Source organism: Ipomoea nil, unplaced genomic scaffold, assembly GCF_001879475.1.
Source record: "Ipomoea nil cultivar Tokyo-kokei standard unplaced genomic scaffold, Asagao_1.1 scaffold2480, whole genome shotgun sequence".
Taxonomy (NCBI): domain Eukaryota; kingdom Viridiplantae; phylum Streptophyta; class Magnoliopsida; order Solanales; family Convolvulaceae; genus Ipomoea; species Ipomoea nil.
The window spans coordinates 5,990,001-6,011,421 of record NW_017618908.1 but is presented as its reverse complement, the minus strand read 5'-3'; the positions used below and the strand labels follow the sequence as shown (position 1 = coordinate 6,011,421).

Genomic DNA, 21,421 nt, shown 5'->3' with positions numbered 1-21,421 from the left:
CGTGAATACCCAAGATCTCACAAACAACCTCCGTATCCCCCCTATGAACATTTCACCCAAAGACAATTGAAGTCGAAAAAAGAACAAGCAATCATCAGCAAAGAAGGTGAGAAATAGATGGCGCATGTCGCGCAACACACACCCCATGTAAAGCCCCCTCCCTCTCCTGAACTCTAAGCATAGCACTCAAACTTTCAACCACAATAATAAACAACAATGTGAAAGTGGGTCCCTTTGTCTTAAACCCAAGTTGAACTAAAAATATCAAACAGTTACATTTGATGTCCTTGTGGACAAGCGACATAACTGTTGGTCTTCACACATTTAAATGACAAAGTAACGCCAAAGACCTTGTGGTCAAGCGACATAACTATTTGTCTTCACACATTTGATGTCCCACCAAATGACTAAAAACACAAGTTTGTTTTTGTGTATCTTATTGGCTCTAGAAATTTAAACTCTTGGAAAATAATGTATAAGGTTTATCAAATCACAAACACTAGAACAAATTTACAACCAAGATAGACAATGCATACAACCAACCAATTAACTATAACCAAGACAAAATACTACTTTGCTAGACTATAACAACCACAAATACATACCACTTCACTTCATTTCCACTACCCAAAATAGAGATCAGATCAGAAAGAGAGAGAGAGAGATAATAATTAATAACAACAAACAAAACTATATATATCGATCGTTTGATTTTTTTGTCTTGTCACACAAATTTCATTCGATCTTTTCAACCCAAGGCTGCGAAAACAACCTCAAGAAATTCTTCATGCGCCGTGAGCTGCGGGAAATGCCCTTCGGTGTTCACAATCTCCACCGCCGATTCGCCCTTGATCCGGCTGTGCATGAAGGTGACGACCGACGGCGGAACGACGAGGTCGCGTTTCGTGTGGACTAAGGTGACCGGAGCGACAACCTTGTCGAGAACGCTCCGGTGGTCGCTCAAGAACACGGTTTTGGCCAACGGCAGCCCGATCTCCACCCCCATTCTCTTCAGGCATTTCGCTAACTTCTCCACCGACGGAGGGTCCGACGGGTCCACCACCATCGCCGCAAACGCCGAGCACCATTGCTCGTAGTTTGTTTCCATGTCGGCGAACATTTCATCAACGTAGGATATATCGAAACCCCCTTCGTAGTCTTCAAGGTTTATGAATCTGCAGTAAAATAATAATAATAATTATTATTATTAAAAATAAAAAATAAAAAATAAAATTTGGGTGTCAAAACAAAATTTCTCTTTTTTCCAGGGAGACAAGACGACCATACATTCATGTGCCTTTATCCTACCAAACGATCAAACCTTATCTTTTTTGTGGCTTTGATATGAGACAAACAAAATATTCATATATTCACTATGGACCTTTTAAATTAAATAATAAAATATTAAAAGAAAAAAATACAGCCTTTTTTTTGTTTGTTCATACTCCATAAAAAGTATTTTATGAACCCCAAGCCCATAACATGTGAGCTACATTATTTAAAAAAAAAAAAAAGAATTTTGGGGAATATTATTTTATTTCAAGTTTTGGTTTAACAAACATTTGTCATAAAGAAAAAAAAATGAATAATTGGACGCTATTTTACTTGTCTATAAATATTTACGTAACAAGTAACTACTTTGAACTCTCGAGTTTGTTTAAAATGAGTAGTGAAAATTCAAGATTAATTTAAAATTACAATTTGACTTTAATAATAACTAACGAGTTAATACCCAAAATGGTCATCGACTATAGTGGTTTTTCTCAATTTCGTCCTAAACGACTTTGGTGACCTAATATCGTCCCAGACTTTTGTGTTTCGCTCAATTTAGTCCTCCATTTGTTATTCCGTCAAATTTGTGTTAAATTAAGGGACAATTCAGTAATGTCAATATTGATGTATCTTTAATTTCAACTTGTGAAGTGCGAAATTCTTCTTTCTTGTACGAATTACACCCAGAATTACTCCCGGACCTGCAAATCAAATTTTATATTCGCAGTTTTAGGAATAATTCTGGGAGTAATTCATTAAAAAAAAAGGATTTCGCAGTTCACATGTCTATGAGTAAAGAGATGCCAATATTAAAATTACTGAATTGTCTATTTATTTAACACCAAATGGACAGAATAACAAATGAGGGACTAAATTGAGCAAAAATACAAAAATCTGGGACTAAATTGAGCGAAACACAAAAGTCTGGGACGATATTAGGTCACCAAAGTCGTTTAGGACGAAATTGAGAAAAACCACTATAGTCGAGGACGATTTTGGGTATTAACTCAATAACTAACTAATCAGGACTATGTGGTCCAAGGGTACTCGGGTTGGACTTCTATGTGGAAGGTTGTGAGTTCGAGCCTCAGTACGTTGAGAAAGTATATGAACAGATACTACAATGTAATAAAGCTAGTAGTATTCAAAAAATAATAATAACTAACTATTTTTCATGACTTTAGCTTGAAGTAAAGAATATCGACAAAGGCTTTGTTTGGTAACATAATTAGCTTATCAGTCAATTTTAACTGTTTGACTTGGTTAAACAACTCATATGAGTGTTTGATTAATTAGCTTTGTAGAACAGTTTATTATTCCAAAATGCTAAAATTCAAAAAGCTCTTCAAAGCAGCTTTTTCAATCAACTTTCTGTCAAAGTCATTTTACATGTAATCAGCTATCACCTAATAGCTAATTTACCTCTCTCCAATAAGTTAGTTAATGTTATCAATTAGACAAATTCCCTAACCCAACAGCTAACAGCTATTTACCAAACACCCCCAAAGTCTATTATGCCGATCTACACCGTTCACAACCCAAAATCGGGTATCCAAATTGTTTGATTGTGGGGGTGCAAATCAAATCCGCAGAATTAAGCTTAAGAAAAGAAATAAAATTGAAGATTTAATTACCTGGGAGAGGAGGCAACAAGGATGAGTTTAGTGAAAAGGTCAGGTCTTTTAACAGAAGCTATGCAGCCAATCATGCCAGACATGGAGTGGCCAATGAACACACAGGATTTCAAGTTCAGCTCTTCAAGAAGCCCAATCAAGTCATCAGCAAAAGCTTCATAGCAAGAGTACTTCACACCATCAAAGAGACTCCTGTCTTTTATGGCACCAGAAAAGCACCAATCAAACAGGAGAAGTTGGTATCTCTCCCCCAGTTTTGGCACAACTTTCTCCCACACAGACTGGTCTGCCCCATAGCCATGTGCCAGAACTAGTGTCTGCTTCCCACTCCCAACAATCCTTGCATTCATAGATAATCCCTTCTGCATCACCATTCTCGAGAAGAAGAGGGAGATATGAATATATGATGGTGGGTGGAGGCTAGCTACTTTTGGTGTGGGTTTCTCAAGGCTCTAATATGGAGTGGGTTATATAGGCACAAGAGGAAGCCTACAAGCTGCCTAATCAGACACCACCTAGCTTAATTCTTAACATTTAATCTTAATTAAGATGAATTAAGAATATTATCAATGTTGCCCGACAATCAGTTCAGTTGGTTTCTAGCTGATAGATTATAGACAAGGATATAAAATAATTGAGCCTGGCCCTGATTGCCATAGTTTGGGAATTAAACTTAATATACTGCTGGAAATTATGAAATTTCCGACCACCTGAAAGTAATCTTAAATAAAGGCGAAAGCAAAAAATGATCGGAAATAGTAACAAAGGTTTTTCCGGATACCAAAAGTGGTCGGAACAAGGTTTTCGACTTGATTTAAGATCACTTTCAGGTGGTCGAAAATTTCATAATTTCCAGTAGTATGAGTTCTTTGTGGGCACCAAACACTGGTCCTCCTACATAATGAGTCATTCAGTTACTGTGATTTATTGATTTTATTCATCCACTTGTGAGTGCCAGATTATGGGCAAGGAGTTAAGGATTGACAGCCACAATGTGAAAATTGCACCCAAATTAAATGTAGTGGTTCTTTGTGAGCACCAGACGGGTAGTGGTTCTTTGTGATGAGCACCAGACATTGGGGTTTTCAGTCAGAGTGACGGGCTGGGGTGTGAGACTTCTAGGGGCGAGAGAATTTTGTCTTTTATAGACAATAATATTATTATTGTGGTTGTAATTAAACTATTGTTTTAGGTAAATAACAATAGAAGATTCAAGGTGGGTTCTTGAAAAGGACACTGGTTCTATTTTATGGAGTAGGTGAAAATGGCCATCAATGCTGATGTACATGAATCAACTTTTTGTTCATATTTCTATAATTTTGATTTACTCCTTTGGAATAGACTAAAGTGTTATCTAGCTAGCTGTAGCTATAAATCTTTTGGGGGTGTTGAAACAATATATATGTTCATTATTTATGTTTGTAATTCTTATTGAAGGGGTGATTTATTGTGTTAAAGATATTGTACTTTTAATTATGATATTTTCAGAAAAATTACATGTACGATAACAAGTGAGGGATGAAAAATGACGACGGTATAATTGATGAACAAAAATGTTATAATTTATCGGCACAAAATGCCATTTTCTCTATTTACAAATTTACCAAATATGCTTGACTTGTTAGACTATTATGACAGACTAATCAACACGTGTTTTGTGAAAGTTTGAAAGCTCGAGTCTAATATCCTGACATTAAATTACTATTCAGACCAATTATAGAGAAATAAAATGGTTCATTCACAACTAGCTATATCTTTTGGCGTATAATAAACTATTGATTCAAGCATTTTGTGCACATTTACCAAATGGAATGATATATAAGCTAGTAAACTATTTCCAATATTTTACCTATTTTTGCGAATTGGGCGTACAAAAACTACTATAATAAATAATTAAAGGGCACTGTTATTATGGATAGCGAATGGTGACATCATGAAAAACACATAAATGGTGAAGTCGTAATCATATTTGAAAATGTTGCCTAACCAGAATTTGTCAAAAACACCCCGGGGAAATTTTGTAGTTAAAAAATATATTCGTAAAAATTTATCTATATATATACAGTTAATTCAATTTTTGGTTATAGATTTATAAATGACAATTCATTTTTAGCCTTTTTTTTATCATAACATCATCATTTGGTTCTATTATTATTGTTACATGACTATTTTTAATCCACATCAACAAAATCGTTAAAATGTCGTTAAATACAAAGACATTTCAGGTTTTTTTTTTTTTTTTAAATACAAAATAGGTTGAATCGCTATATTTTTTGTTTATTTTTTTGAAAAAATCATAATTGAAAACCGAAGTATCCTTGTATTTAACATTGTAAACTGTTTTGTTGATATAGGAGGTAAAAAGGGTCATGCCCTTATATAGGAGGTAAAAAGGGTCTTGATGCATCATTTTTTCATATTCAATGACTTATTTGAAATTTTTTAAAGTTCGATGGTTTAATTTCACTTTTCATAAAAATTGAATGACTTATTTGACATTTATCTCTTATTATAATAACATCTCTACATACATTATTACCATTAATAATATAATAAAATATATTGTTTATGCATGTACATGGTAATAATAATGACAAAATATAACAAAAGTTATGACGGTATCAGGGCCGGATTTGAGGCTGTGCAAGCTGGGCTACCGCACAAGGCCCCCAATTTTAGAGCGCCCCCAAATTTTAGAGGCCTAGTATACCTAATATACCTCAATTTTTTTAATCCAATGAAACGTAAAAGGATTAAGAGGAATCAAAAGAGTTAGAGTTCAATTCATCTTTGGCGATGTTTCCCAATATTTCTTCGACTCTTCGTAAACAAAAATTTACAATACCCAGTTTTCCGATGTTTCTTCTACGTCCGCAATTCATCTCTGTCTCTCACTCGCTATTCGCAATTCATCTATGTCTCTCAGTCGCTGTCCGCAATTCATCTCTGTCTCTCAGTCGCTAACCGCAATTCAACTAATCAACTCCACACATGGACTGTCAGACACTCCAGTGACTCCACGAAGGCACGAACGGAATTGTCCGCTTCTGCGTTTCTCCGAAGCAAAGTAGGCATTAGGCAAGTAGCAATTAGCCAATTAGGTCCGCAATTTATTCTGCATTATTATTAAATTTATTAAATTAGCCAAGTAGGCATTAGGCATGTAGACTAACTATATAATAATTAGTACTCCGTATATAAAATCATGTAGACTGTCCGTAATTTATTCTACGTTTTTTATAATCAAATTTATTCGGCGTGTTTGCAGGTCTGTAGACTGTTGCAGGCGGGAGACTGGGAGGGTGGAGACCGCATCGGCCACCGGAGTGTTGGTTGGCGTCGGTTAGGTCCGTAGGCAGTAGCAGACGAAGAACATAAACAAAAAAATAAGGGTTTTTCGATCAGGTTGTTTCAATTCTTTTTCACTTTAAATTTTTAATTTTATATGTTTAAATGTAAAATGTGTAATATGTTTGCTCATTGCCTCTTTGTTAGAGTATTGTTGTTTGATAACTTTGATTTCAATGGTTGAATATGTGAATTGCATATTTTCATATTATGGCTCCCGGCATTAGAAAACATGCATCTGGCTATGAAAAACGTAAGAAACAAAAAAAAAAAAAATTGAAGAGTTGCAACGATTACAAAGAGGGGCATTAGATAAGTTTGTAATTAAAACAACACAAGTTTCTTCTGAAATCCGTAGAAAAAAAAATAATTTGATGAAAATTCAAATGCATCATTAGAAGTTTCATTATGGCTGCCGAAGATTCATTTAGAGTTAACTATTTTCTTTTCATTGTTGATCAGACTGTTATTTCTCTTAAAAGTAGGTTTGAGCAATTTCAATAATATGAGAAAATATTTGGTTTCTTGTTTAATTCTGAAGTTTAAATTCTTTAGATGATATGTGTTTGAAGTTTTCCTGTAGTCGTCTTGAAAATGCTCTTAAGCATAATGGACATTAAGATATTAATGGAGATGACTTGTATATGGAGTTAAAATTAAGAAGAGAGTTGTATGGACATAAAGGATAAAAAAAAAAAAAAAAAAAAAAAAAAAGACTCATTGAAATTTTGAAAGATTTAAAATTGTTTGATTATTGCATACAGAATTTTATTAACTATTCCTGGTACTATTGCATTGCAGAAAGAAATTTTTCCAAGTTGAAATTGTTGAAGTCCTACCTACGCTCTACAATGTCACAAGAACGACTCAATGGATTAGCACTGATATCTATCGAAAATGATCTTTTGGATAAAGTAGATTATGAAGAGTTAATCGATGAATTTGCATCAAAGAATGCTAGAAGGACATCTATTTTAAAATAAAAGATCTCTAGTTTACATTATGTTAGAATTTTATTTATAATAAACAAAGTTGTTTGAATTTTTCTTCTTTATATTGAAAAATAATATATAAATAAAAATCATATATTTTACGGTATTGGTTTTAAATATTTTTCTTATGCTTTTAGTAAGAGTCGTAGGGTCTCATTTATTTATTAGAACGGGGCTACCAAAAAAAAAAAAAAAAAAAAAAAAACTGGCACTGGACGGTATGAACGTTTTTGTCTAATAAATTGTATAATACAACTCTTATAGCATAATATATAAAAAATATTTAACAGAAAAAACAGATATAAATCATAGATATACCTGAATTGACCCTTTTTTTTTTTTAAACCGTTATTATATTTTTAGATTTAGATAATATTAACACTAGTAATATTCAATACAATCATGTATATTATATATGATTGTATATAATATTGTCAACATTAATACATATGTAGAAAAAATCCTCAAATATTTTTTAATTGAAAAAAAAATCCTCAAATATTAAATTGTAGTTGTGGGCATGAAAATTGAAAAGGAGAAAAAGGCGTACGTCAATCTCGGCAGCAGGTCATGACAGGATTGGCTTAAACTGGGATTGAAATTCAATAGGGGATTGGAGAAACTGGAAAAGATGGAAGGTGAGGCAGTTGGGAATCATTTAATAATAATAATAATAATAATAATAATAATAATAACCAGGGATCAAGTCTCACCAACGGCAGTGTAGAAGTAACCTCTCAAAGCGAGGGGGCTCCTTGTGCGCAGTGAGCACCGGTCTAGCCTCTGTGATTCATGTTCAGTTGAGTCACTATGATTTACATCCTCTCAAATGCTCTGTCGGGCCGGGGTGTTGGGGTTCAACCTTTTGGAATAATAATAATAATAATAATAATAATAATAATAATAATAATAATAATAGATGCAATTTATGAATAAACAGGACCACAGATTCCTGTAGCCCCCTCACCTCCCACCCATACGAAGAAAATTGCCAGCTTTAAATAGATTCACGATGCACAAGATTTTTTGGTGTGATTTATATTTTTGAGTAATTTACAGAATATTACACAAAAAGGTAAGAATAGAGTTTATCAAATACACACCATCAAATAATGATTGTAAATTTTTCTCGTCATTCAAAATAAATTTGTCAATTTTTTTTTAAATAATATGTAAATTTTCAATATTCATGCATGTCTAGTCAAATTTTTTTCACCCCATTTTTTACCTGATATACCTTCGCACATGAATCATCCCATATATATATATATATATATATATATATATATATATATATATATATATATATATATAGAATATATTCAGTAGGTTGAACCCCAACCCTAGGGCCCCCCACACCCCGGCCCGACAGAGTATTTGGGAGGATGTAAATCATGGTGATTTAATTGAACATGAACCACAGAGGCTAGACCGGTGCTCACTGCGCACAAGGAGCCCCCCTCACTTTGAGAGGTTGCTCCCACACTGCCGCTGATGAGACTCGATTCCTGGTCATTCACCCAAAATTTCACCTCTATAACCAGTTGAGCTACCCATGCGGGCCAAATAGAAGGAAGATTGTTGGGATGGCTTGTGGTCATAGTTTTGCAAGTTTAGTTTGGTCGCTTATGATGCAATCAGAGATCTATTATAAATAGGTTAGAGTGTATTAACAAAAATATCGTAAATATATTTTATTTAATTTATTTACTATATTATTATATACAATGTTATAAAAATTATCAACCAAAAAAAAAAAGGTGAAACATCAGAGCATCCACATTGGTTGGGAAGAATGGGGAGATAATGTAAGAGTGATTGGGAAAGAGAGTGTGGGAGAGGAGAGAAAAAAAAAAAGAAAAAACAAAACAAAAAAAAAAAAAAAAAAGAAAGTAGTCAGACGCGTCAGGCGCGCCGACTGGCGCGCCTGACGCGCCTCCGGGCGCGTGCAGTGCACGCGCCCGGCTTTTGCCCAAGGCTGTGCGCGAACGCGCACAGCCTTGCTTCTTCTTCTTTCTCTTTTTTTTTTTTTTTTTTTTTTTTTCTGACAATCTCCCTACATTTGCAGGGAGATTATTTTTCAATTATCTCATGTCCACACTAGCTATTATCTCATGAAGGGAAGATTTAATTCTGAATTCTCCCCACAATATCCACAAGTGTGGATGCTCTCACAACTAAACAAACTGTGACAAGGACAAATAAAATAAGGGGCATATATTTAAATTACATAGAAAAGGTACCCTTTGTCGTGTTGTGATTATTATAGTGAGTGCGCCGTTGAGAAAAGTCCAACGACCAACTTTTTCCCTGCATTATTGATGGCCCTACCATGTTATTAATTTCTTTCCTCAACTAACCAACTAGAATTTTACTATGGTTGCTTCCAAACTTCACATAAACCCAAATCAACACTTTTTAGGGTTAGCCAATAGCCATGCACCCCAAACATACATGTATTTTATTAGTTGGAGAAGTCACATAAAATACTTTAACGGGTCAATCAATTCAAAATAAATTCTTAAAGTTTGTGTTGCTAGCAGTTAGAGAATACATTGTGTAAGATTCGAATCTTACTAAGAACAAACAAAATGGAGGTATGAATTTGGTTTTGTTGTGTGTATTAGTGTATAAGCATTTAATAGTTTATAAGGCAGTCGAGACTTATCTCATTATTTACCTCCTCGACTAGTCTCCCAGACTGGAGATGTAACGAGTCCTTAAGTTTGGAGTTCTAACTTAATTATTAGTTGGAGATTTTTTTTTTTTTTTTTTTGGATAAACAATAGTAAGGAAAGACTTCAATTCTGTTTTATTTATTTACTATTATTTGTCCCGTACGATGCACGGAAAATATATTATAAAAATATACCCTATATGAGGTTTATTCATATATATAATTTTTGTTATTTAATAATTATTATGTGTGAATTCCTATGATAAAATTATGAACATAAATATATTTACAATTAAAATAATATTTAAGGTGGGTGATTACTACAAATCTTAAACTATATTAAAAATTTAGTATATAGTATTTTTTTTTTTTGAATGCTACTAGCTCCATTACATTGTAGTATCTGTTCATATACTTTCTCAACCTACTGAAACACAAAGAGCTAATAACGCCTCCACTGAGGCTCGAACTTACAACCTTCCAAATGGAAGTCCAACCCGGATACCATTAGACCACATAGTCCTGGTAGTACATAGTATTTAATATTACAAATTTTTAAGAACTTAGTAAACTACAATAGTAATTGGGAATTACAATTTTAGAGTCACCACGGATCAAAATTTTTAGACCTTTGAGATTTCTAACTCTAGATGTAGCAACATACAATTGACCTTTAAAGACCAAACAATCACAATCTTAGTTCGAACATTGATTTTTTCTTCCAAATGCTATCGAATTAAGTGTGTAATCAATAAAAGATGAGAACTAATAATTCGAGAATATAATCTTAATGTTACTAAGCCTACTTCACGTCAATTAAGTTGGAGAGTGTTGTTGGATAGTATCCGATATGATGAATCCACGAATAACACATCTTTGTCTCCGTAATCCTCGATATGCACATCAACAATCTTAAATATTAGGCGGCCTAGCTATGCTATATATTAATTTCAAACTTATGGACTTTGGGGTTGCATGTATGGTGTGCATGCATGCTTCTTAAAACCATATGGTCTTGTGAAAATTAAATGTTGTTAATATCAACATTTAACCATTAATATCAACATTTAATTTTCACAAGACCATATGACTTTATTATAATTAAGATTTATAATTTTTTTGGTGTGTTACCATGTCTAAAAATGAAATTGGGATACAATTTCGGGATTTTTTTTTTTTTTTTTTTTTTGCATCCTTTTCCTTTTTCTTTCAATTGCTTGATATTACATACGTACCATGGTTTTTTTTTTTTTTTTTTCATTTTTATAAGAGATATGTGAAACAGTAACACCGAAGAATTTTTCAAATTATAAATACAAAAAGTCATAGTTTTGTTATTTGTTACTTTCAACCAATTGTCTATTGGTTTTGTTATTTGTTACTTTCAACCAATTATCTATTGTTTTGTATGATATTTAACGTACGCCACTCTTATTCGTCTCGTCAAATCTTCACTTAATATAATTATTTATTATATATAACTATATTTTTTTTTATAAAAAATTGCATAATATACCAAGAAGATATCATACATATTACTATAAGTATAAATAATAAAGAACAATAATTTTTTTTGGTAAATCCTTAAGCATTTTCGAAATCGTCTACTTATTATTTAATTTGTATATATTCAATCAATTATTGAAAAACACGTAAAGAGATCAGATGATTAAAAAATATTTTATCGATGTGATATGTTTAGATGAATAGAAGTTGCAATAATTTTTATATGTTTTCTTTGAAAGGAACCATATAGTTTGTTAGTAGTTTTATTATTCTTTTATTTAAGTCCAGCAAAAGATGATTGGATAATGCATTATTATCTTAATTATCCTCTTTAATTATTTTTTTTAATTAGCTATCAATTATCATCATAGAAAATAACGAAGCAATTGCATTAAAATACATGCATTATATTGCATGCAGACACCCTTCTTCACGAGGGAATCTTTCATCTTTGTCACTTTTGAGTATGTTAGCCGTACATATATAGATGTAGCCATGTTTTAAAATTCCCCTACAATCTTTTGAGAGCGATTAGTGGTATATTATCAATCAATTAATAATTAATTAATAGATAAGCATATATAAGATAATCAATTGTTTATTTGTTGATTGATGTTTAGTTTCCTTAGCTTTCACGGGACTGCTTCTTACAAATAATTTAAGAATATTTCATAAAGTTGATTAGGAATACCAATGTTAATGACTCCATTCTTGATTATGGCGTGAAAAACATGATTTATAATAGCAAAAAATTGTCAAATACAATATAGAACTTTTACATATTGTGTTTGATAAATAGCTGTTAGATTATTGGATCAGTGGATTTGACTAGTTGACAACATTAGCTGATTGTAAAAGATGTTTGGTAAATTAACTGTTAGCTAATAGCTGATTACATACAAAATGATTTTCTCAAAAAGCTGATCGTTTTGAATTTTAGTGCTTTGGAGCGATACGCTGTTACAGAAAGCTAATTAATCAAACACTCATATTAGTTATTTAACCAAATCAAATAGCTAATAGTGATCAAATAAATTAAAATTGACTAAGGGTAACTATTTTACTAAACAGAGCCTTTGCGTAATTGAATCATCAAATTAAAAACTTGTGTAATTGTACCATCTAATACTAAAAATTTGTGCAATTAACATTTTGTACCTACTACTACTCCTTGTTAGAACCCGTAAAATGCTGAATCATAAGGACTAAGAAATCCAGACCCATAATATCATGCCCCAACAATCTTAAATTTTGAAGTAAATCATAAAGATTCAGAAATCAACTCGACTGCCACTCCACCACAAACAAATTATCATGATTTAATTTATATGAAATATTAAAAAAACAAGGCTTTTAGTGATTAAAATATATGTTATTATTGCGTCTTGATGGCATAATATATAATGTTTTCTTTTTCCCTATTCAGACTCTATTTGACAGAGCTTATTTAAGAGCTTATAGTTTATTTTAAGCTATTAATAAGCTATAAACTCTATTTGGTAAAATTCCCAAAATAAGCTATTACCTTAAAATAAGAGCTTATTTTGGAACACTACCTTTTTGGAACGCTACCTAAAGGTAGCATTTCAAAATAAGCTCTTAGCTTCCTAACTTTTTTCCATCTTTATCATTATTATTTTAAAAAATGACATAATTTATCCTTCCCAATTAAAACCCCTTTCTCTTCTCCTTTATGCGTAACTGTCACGGCAAATATTATTATTATTATTATTATTATTATTATTATTATTATTATTATTATGAGATTTGCAACAATATTGCTACTTCATTATAAGATGCTAGATCATGATTATACTAATAGTTTTATTTCAAAATGTTAATTTTTTTAAAAGACAAAATGTTAAATTTTAATATGTAAACAAACTAATTTAAATTTTATGAAGATGTCCTTTTTAGTCTTTTTACATTTATCAGCTTATCAAAAAGCTAATTTTACCAAACAATTTCAATCATAACAGTTAGCTTAACAGCTTTTCAGTTTTCAACTCTGAGCTTATAGCTTTTCAGCTTTCAGCTCCTTTTCAGCTTTCAGCTCCTAGCTTATAGCTTTTCAGTTAGGTTTGCCAAACAAAACCTAATTAAAGAGCATTCTCAATTTCTCATTGGTAGATTTTTCTTCCATTTTCATAGAGTTCTGACTTAAGTGGATGAGAGATAACGAAAATTTAAGATTATCAACTAATTTGAGTTTTTTGTTAAGACTGAATATATATATATATATATATATATATATATATATATATATATATATATATATTGATAAACATTATTTTTGTTGTTATTTTAAATAATCTTTTTATAGTTAAGTTGAAAATAATTGATTAATTCTTATCTATTTTTATTTATTATTGCTATAATTAGTTTTTAGTAATATTATTTAATTTTATGTTTTAATGTTTTAATTATTAAATTTGTTTATTATTTGAATTCTTTTAGTCCAATAATTCTTTGATCCTTTTTTTTTTTGAAAATAATAATTCTTTGATCCTAATTTAATGATAATATTATTAATTTTAGTAGTACATGTTCAGTAGGAGTTTAATAAATGTAGATTAGTTATATATGATCTTTAATAAGATTATTATTATTATTATTATTATTATTATTGTTGTTGTTGTTGTTGGTGTTGTTGTTATTATTATTATTATTATCCGTAAGAAGCGAACAAAGAGGGCCGGTGATTAGTGCGAACCAGTCTCCAATAGCGAGTGGACGGACGAGAGATCGCTTGAGAGTAAGAGGTGGCGATCGTTCGGCAAGGTCCTATTCAATTGGCATATTCGATTGACCAGGGAGAGCTCGGAGAAACGGTTGGCCAAAACAGTATAAAACAGGGTCAAGAATTACCAATCTGATCATCAATTTTCTCCGGACTAATTCCGGAGGCGGCGTTCTGGTGTTCGGTGGTGGCTTCGTTCCGTTCGGTAGCTCCAATCGGCGCAGCAATCATTGTTTCAGTGAATTCTTGCATCAGGTCAATTCCAGCGTAGAAGAGTCCATTACGGCAAGTTCATGACAACTTTTAAACCCATTTGTGTTTAGATTGCGAATTATATTATGAGGGGAGGTTGTAATGGTCTGCTGCGTTTCTCTTGTTTTCCTTGCAATTCTTGTGTTTAAGCTTTCAATTTCCAAATTGTTCATTGAATGAGTGATGCAACGTGGAGCTCAAGTAGAGTGCCAAAAATGCTAAGCTCTATTTTATTTGGTTTATCATATTTGCTTTAAGTTTTATTTTATTTAATTTTAAGGGTTTATATTTTAATGATCGGTAGTATTAGACTAAAGGTACAGAATTAATAGCGGTACTTTCTTGAATTTTGATTCACTTATTTATTTGTTTAGCTTCAATCTTAATTATTTTGCGTTCTTATTATTGGCAATTGTTTTTGGTATTTTAAATTATTGAGTTAATTAATTTTAAGTTATTAAATTAAATTGCATCGTACAATTTCTTGTGGGATCGACCCTGTTTTTGCACCTTATTACTACAGTGACTCGTGCACTTGCGAGGACTTAATTAAAATTGTCCATCATATATATATATATATATATATATATATATATATATATATATATATATATATATATATATATATAGAGAGAGAGAGAGAGAGAGTAAATACCTAAAATGGTCCCCCGACTATAGCTAAATTCACAAATTGGTACTCGACTTTTAATTTCAACAAATTAAGTCCTTAACTTTGCAATTTTAACACAATTTGGTCCTTTGTCTATTTGACCGCTTGTTGACTGCACTTTTTAGGATATATATGTAATTTCATGGTCCATCGTCGGTTTTTATGGTTCCGGTTGCATTTCTAGACCGCACTGTTACATTTGAATCCACTGCTGGCGCTGCATCCCATGCCGGAGAGATTTTAGCTTTTGATAGATAGATTGCCGAAGTCCCTGGAGTGGCTCTTCGAGAAAGTCGTGACTCCAAGCGATGTAGGCAAGCTGAACAGGCTCGGGATCCCCAAGCAGCAAGCGGAGAAGCACTTCCCCCCTCCGAAACGGCAATGTCACCTTCAAGAGCGTTCTCTAAGCTGAACCGGCTCGTGATCCCCAAGCAACAAGCGGATAAGCACTTCTCCCTCCGAAACAACGATGTCACCTCCAAGAGTGTTCTCTTGAGCTTTGCACGTGAAACTACATATATATCTTCAAAGATCGCGGTTAACAAATGGTCAAATAGATGGAGGACCAAATTGTGTTAAAATTGCAAATTAAAGACTTAATTGGTTGAAATTGGAAGTCGATGACCAATTTGTGAATTTAGCTATAGTCGAGGGACTATTTTGAGTATTTACTCATATATATATATATATATATATATATATATATATATATATATAGAGAGAGAGAGAGAGAGAGAGAGAGAGAAATCATGTTTGGCACAAATTGGAGACCATCCTATATTTTCAATTTCGTTTCTCTCTCCGGGCTGGCTCCAACTTTTATTGACAAAAACTAAATAAAATTAAAAAATAAAAAATAAAAAATAAAACATAAAAACCAATGAAAATAAAAAATAAAAAATAAAACATAAAAACCAATGAAAATAAAAAATAAAAAATAAAACATAAAAACCAATGGTTTGCTCGAAGAGAGGTCAATATTTTGTTGTATAAGCATTTATAAACTTTTGGAGAGAATCTATTAAATCTAATGCACAGTCAAAATGTAGCGACAAAAAGAGAGTTAGCTCCTACCCAAGTCCAAAAGCTATCACAAAGTTTTCAATGCGGATATTCTGCATCCTTTCATCCATGAATACAAAATGCATGTCTTTATTTACTAGGCGGCTATAGGGTGGAATTTTTTTATTTAAAAATATATTTTTTAAATACTGAAATGTCTAATGGCACCTGGATTGGATTTCCATAGGGGAGGTTGTGTGCTTCAGTAGATTGAGAAAGTAGTTATAGACAGATACTACATTATAATAAAGTCAGTAGCATTCAAAAAAATATATTGAAATGTTTGTATATATAATATCTACGTCCGGGATAAAACTAATTCAATCAAATTTCAGTTAAATTCTATCATTGAATAACTCTCTCAACAACGTTATTGCATAATGCATACAACTAAAAATATTTTTATTTGGTTGATTACAACTAAAATAGGGTCTCCTCTACAAACTTAATAAGAACCAATAAAGTTAGGTTCCTAAACATAACTAAAAAAATGTTGGTGTAATTGTTTGTTGAAATGAATAATTCATATTATTTTGATTTTATTATTTTTTATTATTTTTCCTACTTAAACTGTTAAACATATACTATGGGTATGTTAGAGTGTATTAAAAAAATACAATATAAAATTGAACATGAACTTTGGTCAATTAATTAGAATCACGCATTGAGCATTGACGAAACGATACACTTAATTTACAGTATATATTCAACACAGATGAGAAATTATGCCTATTATCATTGTATTTTTGGGAAATGAGGATTTAGTTATGTTTTTGAAGGTGCACTGCGCTAATGCACTAAAATTGCAGTGAAGAACAACATGAGACTAGATTAAATCAAGAATTCATTTATGGCGGAAGTGGCAACAAGAAGAAGCATGGATCACGCCAATTAATACGGTTTTGTATTGCAAAAATTATGTTTGGATTCTATCCAGTGAGGGTGTTTCTCTCTAAAACGGTTATTGCACCAGTTAATTAATTTTATGAATAATTATGCCACAGGTCATAGTTATGCATTCTTGAAATATTTACTTTTAAGAAAAATTTGATAATCTTGCATTGATATACACCATGATGTTGAATAATACTTTGATAAATTTTGAAATATTAATTTAAGAATACTCATTGACGTTGGACTATTTGTGCAATAAACAGGATTTTACACATCTAATATATTTTTTTATATGAAAAGAAAACTGAATGCATTTTTGTGATGATTTGTTGGGGTTTATGGGGCAGCAGAAATGAGCGGGTGTGGAAGGGGAAGCCTTTTGAATCTACGGCGGTGGTAAACTCTGCGACTATGTTCTGGAAAAACTGGATGGGAGCGAACGAGTGAGAACATGATGCTCAGGACCCGATTACTGATGGTGCTCACTGGTTAGCACCGCCCCTGGGGCGTTTGAAATTGAACACGGATGTTGCGTTTGATGAAGTGAATAATTTGATGGGAATGGGGTGGATTTTGCGTGATCATGATGGCCGGTTCTTAGCGGCTAAAGGGGTATCCATTCCGGAAAGATATACGGTGGAAGTAGCTGGGGCTGTGTGCATCCGTGAGGCTCTTAATTGGTTAAAGGGAACGGGTATGGGAGATGTGATTATTGAAACAGATTCGCAGCTTGTTTATTTTGCTTTACGTTCGGACGATTTTAATTCTTCTTTTGGTTTTATTATTGCTGATGTTAAAGAAGTGGCTTCCACTATTGATGGAGTTGACTTCTATTTTGCTAAGCGATCTGCGAATCGTGCTGTCCACACTGTTGGTCGGGAAGTCGTTTCGATGTCAGGTTGCGGGGATGGCTTGATGTCCCTCCTCCCTTTCTTATTCACTGTATTCATTCTGATCTAATGCAGTAAGGTTTCATTCCAAAAAAAAAAAAAAAAAAAAAAAAAAAAAAAAAAAAAAAAAAAAAAGCTGAATGATATAAAACTGAAAACAAATGTTTCACTCAATTTATTGGTTATTATATCATAAAGTGAAACAGTGAAAGTGTGGTACCTAGCTTATTACCTCCCATGAAATAATCAAAATGTTATATTTAATATATAAAATTAAATTAAAGAGAAAATTACACTTTTGGTCCTATGACTATAGGGGGAGTGATAATTTCAGTTCGTGACTTTTAAAAGTAACAGATTTAGTCCTTTTAGTGTGCTTTTTTTTTACACATTAAGTCCTTCCGGCTAATTTGTCGGTAGATTTTCGCCGGAAAAACAAATTCATTTGTTTATTAATTTTTTTGGGGGGTAAAATGGTCACTTTTGATTGAGTAAAAAAGGGGATTATCAGTGGTTTCTCCTGGTGATGAAACTACCTAGAAATGCTAAGAAGCTAAACAAGATGTCCGCCATAAACATTGCTATTTTGGTTGTTCACGCTACAAAATTTATCCGTATCTGCAGAAGATGATATTCTTGGACACTGCTGAAGGAGTGGCTTCTACATTTAGACCATATTGGATGGAAGCAACCTGGGAATATGCTTCTGTTATAGCATCTGATTAAAAATAATTTTAAAAATAAAGAAAAAGAAATGCTCAAGAATGGAAGTATTCAAAAATGAATTTGTTGAGTGGTGCAAAGATAAATTGATTTATTTGAAGCTCATTTTTTTTTTTTATCATGGTTATATAGATAATGGCGATTGGTGATGGGGAAAACGATATGGAGATGCTTATGTGATTGGTTCCAGCAACGATGAAGATGGAGCACCGTTTATCCCCTTTTTTCTCAGGTCGGGGATTCTCGTCGCACGAGGCGAATTTCGCTGAGTTTCGGGAGAATTTTCAGTGTTTTCAGTGAAATTGTGTCGAGGATCCGTTTTATTAATGTTGGAAGTTGAGGTTTCGCGGCGGTAGCCATGGAAGTACAGCATACAAGCTCCCAAATTCTTCGTCTTTCCGCCAACCACAAGAAGGATCATCTCTACTGCGGCTCTTGCGTGTGCTGATTTCATATAGCTTCGCCTTTTTCTTTTTGTCGCTAAATGGATTTTAATTTATAACATTTCTTCCCATTTTATTCTTCCGATTTTGTTCTATCTTTGTGTTAGTTTTCATTCTGCACTTCCCCAGGAGAGGCCCAGGAGGACGAAGAAGAGTGTAGGCCTTGGAGGACGAAGAAGACCATTTTACCCCCTCCCCAAAAAAAAATAATAATAAACAAATGAATGTGTTTTTCGGCCAAAATCTACCGGCAAATTGGCCGGAAGGACTAAATGTGTGAAAAAAGCATACTAAAATGACTAAATTTGTTAGTTTTAAAAGTCACGAACTGAAATTACCACCCACTCTATAGTCATAGGACCAAAAGTGTAATTTTCTCTTAAATTAAATAACATTATCCATTATAGGGTTGCAAGATTTTTGGTCCGTGCTTCAACTTTGAATGGTCATTTTCCGCTATTTTAGGAGATGATGAGATACAACTGTTTATATAAATTATAAAAGTTTTATTCTGATCTTAATTTTTTTTAAAAATAATTAATTATTGACTTTAAAATTGTGCAATTGCAATCTTTTTTAAATAGAAAAATTGTTTTTTTTTTTTTGAAAAATAGAAAAATTGTTAAAAGTTGTTATCTACATAAAAATTTGATCGCAATCTTTTAGCCATTTTTTATTTTGTGTGAATATACGAGAGACCTAAAAATGATCTCAATTCAAATTACATTCTAACCATCTGCGAGGAGCTAGTCTCCAACAACGTCAAATAAAATCAATTAAATTCCACACATCGTTGTGCAGATGATCAACAACCATGCCTAACTGGTCGGTTGACTTGAGTTGGCCAAGCAAGTAAATCCTCGCATTTATTCCCTTCTCTAAAGACATGAGGAATTAGATCCTCAGCTCAATTGAGATATAATTTCTTTACAATCCAAAAGAAGCACCATAGCCTCTTGTCCTGAAATCGCGTCTCTCTTTATGACTTTAACTACGACCTTTTGAGGACTAGACGTGGTGTCATGATGTTAACCTTAAAAACAAATAGAAATGATTAAAATTTATAGTCTTACAAGAGTTTTGGGAGCATAATGATTGAACGATTTTAAATCAAGTATGATATTATATTTGAAGAATCAAAATTCAACTTTTTTTCTTCTCATTTCTAGAATAAATAAAATAAAAGAATTAAATTTGTACGTAGGAAAATCCTAGATTTTGTCAACCTAGATTAGGTAAAAAGCAGCACGAGCAAAGCTGCTGCAAAGATAGGATGATGAACATGCCGACAAACATGTCGTACTAAAAAGCCTAAAAAAGTGGCAAAACCTATCACGCATCATGCAAATAATCCCGAAGATTGGGAGAATTGTATCCTACCACAAATGCTTTACTCACTACCTACTTTTTAAATTAAATTCCAACACAATGTATAATATAAACGTTTATATTACATTAATTAAATGACTCATAAAAAATAGACTAAAAAAATATTTAATTTGTTAATTAAATAATTTATAAAAAGTAGACTAAAAAAATATTTAAGTTATTTTGTGAATGAATAAAAGATTAAAAAAAAAACATTTAAATTATCTTGTGAATGAATAAAAGAGTTAAAATAAAAGATAGAACTCTTACACACCTTTAAGCACAAAACTCACGCACTTTAAGCACAAAAACACACGCACCTTTAGTTTTAACAACTCACGTTAAGTACACACTCACGCACATTAAGTACAAAACTCACGCACCTTAAGCACAAGATTCACGCACCTTAAGCACAAAACTCACGCACATTAAGCACAAAGCTCATGCACTTTAAAGTTTCAACAACAATTCACACAACAACTCACATTAAGTACACACTCACGCACAGTAAGTACAAAACTCACGCACCTTAGGCACAAGACTCACGTACCTTAAGTACAAAACTCACGCACATTAAGCACTCACGCACCATAAGCACAAGACTCACATTGAGTACAAAACTTACGCACATTAATCACCCGCACAACCGCACGGGAGACACTTATCGCACTGAAACTTAATTATATATATATATATATATATATATATATATATATATATATATATATATATATATATATATATATATATATATTTAGGTTCTGGTGCGGTTAGGGTGCCCAAGTGCAGTTGTGTGGTTTAATTTGGGCTTTTCATCTCGCTTAAATCAACGTCAGGATTATCAAAGTTTTTTAAAAAAATGCGGTGGCAATTTTGTAATTTTTGCATCTAGGTCAAAATTAAGGTGAGCGGATCTGTGATTAATGTGCGTGAGTTTTGTGCTTAATGTG

The 21,421-nt window shown here is 32.4% G+C and overlaps 2 protein-coding genes across 2 annotated transcripts; one reads left to right on the top strand and one right to left on the bottom strand.

The window, feature by feature from the left end:
* Window positions 1-454: 454 nt before the first annotated feature.
* On the bottom strand, window positions 455-3,357 carry LOC109152635 (strigolactone esterase D14-like). Its single transcript, XM_019300276.1, has 2 exons — window positions 2,907-3,357; window positions 455-1,175 (listed from the first exon to the last, which is right to left on the bottom strand). Exons 1-2 carry the CDS (start codon window positions 3,278-3,280, stop codon window positions 749-751), a joined length of 801 nt encoding a protein of 266 aa, XP_019155821.1. The 5' UTR covers window positions 3,281-3,357; the 3' UTR covers window positions 455-748.
* Window positions 3,358-17,608: 14,251 nt separating this feature from the next.
* Window positions 17,609-18,663, top strand: LOC109152784. The gene is made up of 2 exons (XM_019300427.1): window positions 17,609-17,989; window positions 18,562-18,663. Exons 1-2 carry the CDS (start codon window positions 17,609-17,611, stop codon window positions 18,661-18,663), a joined length of 483 nt encoding a protein of 160 aa, XP_019155972.1.
* The last annotated feature ends 2,758 nt before the right edge of the window (window positions 18,664-21,421 follow it).

What these genes read in the sequence shown, in the direction of transcription:
- LOC109152635 (XM_019300276.1), bottom strand. Translation starts at nt 3,280, where the DNA reads ATGGTGATGCAGAAGGGATTATCTATGAATGCAAGGATTGTTGGGAGT. An exon ending in CTTGTTGCCTCCTCTCCCAG is followed by an intron (nt 1,176 to 2,906) that starts GTAATTAAATCT and finishes ATTTTACTGCAG; the next exon opens with ATTCATAAACCTTGAAGACT.
- LOC109152784 (XM_019300427.1), top strand. Translation starts at nt 17,609, where the DNA reads ATGGGGTGGATTTTGCGTGATCATGATGGCCGGTTCTTAGCGGCTAAA. An exon ending in TCCTCCCTTTCTTATTCACT is followed by an intron (nt 17,990 to 18,561) that starts GTATTCATTCTG and finishes CCGTATCTGCAG; the next exon opens with AAGATGATATTCTTGGACAC.